At 69.2% G+C, this 1,805-nt stretch overlaps 1 protein-coding gene across 9 annotated transcripts in view; it reads left to right on the forward strand.

Annotated features, from left to right (window-relative positions):
* Positions 1 to 466: 466 nt before the first annotated feature.
* The window catches only part of TPM1 (tropomyosin 1), a 16,270-nt gene continuing 14,931 nt past the window's right edge, over positions 467 to 1,805 (forward strand). For 3 of the 9 annotated variants that reach the window (XM_026052939.1, XM_026052954.1, XM_026052973.1), the window contains exons 1-2: positions 467 to 612; positions 1,083 to 1,208. In XM_026052939.1, the coding sequence (XP_025908724.1) occupies positions 499 to 612; positions 1,083 to 1,208 (240 nt within the window). In that variant the 5' untranslated portion in view covers positions 467 to 498. Of the gene's footprint in view, positions 613 to 770; positions 897 to 1,082; positions 1,209 to 1,805 lie in introns of all 9 variants that reach the window. The other 6 variants (XM_026052933.1, XM_026052946.1, XM_026052979.1 and 3 more) reach the window with 2 other exon arrangements.

Here is a 1,805-nt window from a genome sequence, read left to right on the forward strand (position 1 = left end):
GCCTCCCCTTGGCCCGGGAGGCGCCGGGGGCCGCCGCTGCCGCCCGTCGCCGTCGCGCCGGGGCCGGGCGGCGCTTCTCCCCGCGCTGCCTTTCCCGGGCGCCGCCGCCCGGCCCGGCCCGGCCCGGCCCGCCCCACCTCGCCCATCGCGGCCCATATTTAGTCATATCCACGGTCAAATGGCAGCGGCGGCGAATGGGGGCAGCGCGGGAGGGAAGGGGCAGGGCGGGCGCGGAGGCCGGGAGGGAGGGAGAGAGGGAGGGAAGGGGAAAAAAAAAAAAATCCCTTTCCAAAAAAGTATTGGATGTCTTGAGGAATGCAGTCGGCCCCCTGGGAAAGCGCATATCTGTGAGGCGCTGCCCGCGCCGCCCGCACTCCGCCGGCCGCCCGCGCCGCTCGCACCGACTCCGCGGCCGCCCCGTCCCGCTGCGGCTGCCCCGGCTTTTCCCCTCGCGCCGCCGCCGCCGCCCGTCGCGGGGCCGCCTCGCCCGCCGCCACCATGGACGCCATCAAGAAGAAGATGCAGATGCTGAAGCTGGACAAGGAGAACGCGCTGGACCGCGCCGAGCAGGCCGAGGCCGACAAGAAGGCGGCCGAGGAGCGCAGCAAGCAGGTCTGCCCCGCCGCGCACCCCCGGGAGCCCGGGAGGGAGGCAGGGAGGGAGGGAAGGGACACGCGGACCCCCCGCCAACGCCACCATCCCGGTGTCAAAGCCTCCCCAGGCGCAGGGATCCATGTGTCTGTGCCTTGTATCCCCTCTTGTGCACCCAGTTAGAGGATGACATCGTGCAGTTGGAAAAGCAACTGCACGTGACGGAGGATGCGCGGGACCAGGTGCTGGAGGAGCTGCACAAGGCGGAGGACAGCCTCCTCTCGGCCGAGGAGAATGCCGCCAAGGTACCCACCGCGCCACCGGCACGCCCGCCTAACTGTCTCTCTCCTTCTCTCCCTCTCTCTGTCCGTCCCGTCTGTCCTCTCGCTGTCTCTTCTGCACCCGCACCTCTCCCTTTGCACGGTCACGCTGCCTGCCGCACCTTTTTCTGCCTGCCCTCCCCGTGCCACCGCTTGCTGCCCGAATCACAGCTGGAGGACGAGCTGGTGGCTCTGCAAAAGAAGCTGAAGGGCACTGAGGATGAGCTGGACAAATACTCCGAGTCCCTTAAAGATGCCCAGGAAAAGTTGGAACTGGCTGACAAAAAGGCCACGGATGTAAGTTACCCCCGTCACCGTCCCCGGAGCAAGGGAGCCGGCACACCGCTGGGCACTGGGCGGCCAGGCCTTGCACCGGCCCTGGTGCCTCCTGCACGGAGCCCGTGCCACCTCCTTGTGCGGGGCATCTGCAGAGGCCTTTGCTGGTTGGGTTGCCCGTTGCTCCACACGTGTTTTCCGCGCGCACTCRCGGTGTGATGGGAAAGCAAAGCAAGGGGTGGCGCGGCCACCCAGATGATGGTTGGAGCAGCCCCTTTGCAGTGGAGCAGCGCGTGGAGCCCCTGAGCACGGGGCCTCTCCTGGTTCTTCCTGCAGGGGAATCCAGGGACTCCCTCACTGTGCGGGCTGAGGGGAACACCGTAGGGACGGCAGGGCACACAGCCGCGGGCACGCGCGTGCCGGGCACGTGCATATAGATAGCGCAGCGCTTTAGAGGGCAGCGCGGCGCTTTATATGGAAGCGCCGCGTCCCCGCGCGCGGCCGCTGGAGCCGCGGGCTCGCGCGGGTGAAGCCCCGCGGGGGCGGCGAGAGGCGGGGCGCGCGGCGCGGCGCGCGCGGCCCGGGGCTCCTTATAAGGGCAGGAATGCGGCCCCGCGC

The sequence above is a fragment of the Nothoprocta perdicaria genome, unplaced genomic scaffold (assembly GCF_003342845.1).
Source record: "Nothoprocta perdicaria isolate Ctin4 unplaced genomic scaffold, notPer1 scaffold_113, whole genome shotgun sequence".
Classification (NCBI taxonomy): Eukaryota; Metazoa; Chordata; class Aves; order Tinamiformes; family Tinamidae; genus Nothoprocta; species Nothoprocta perdicaria.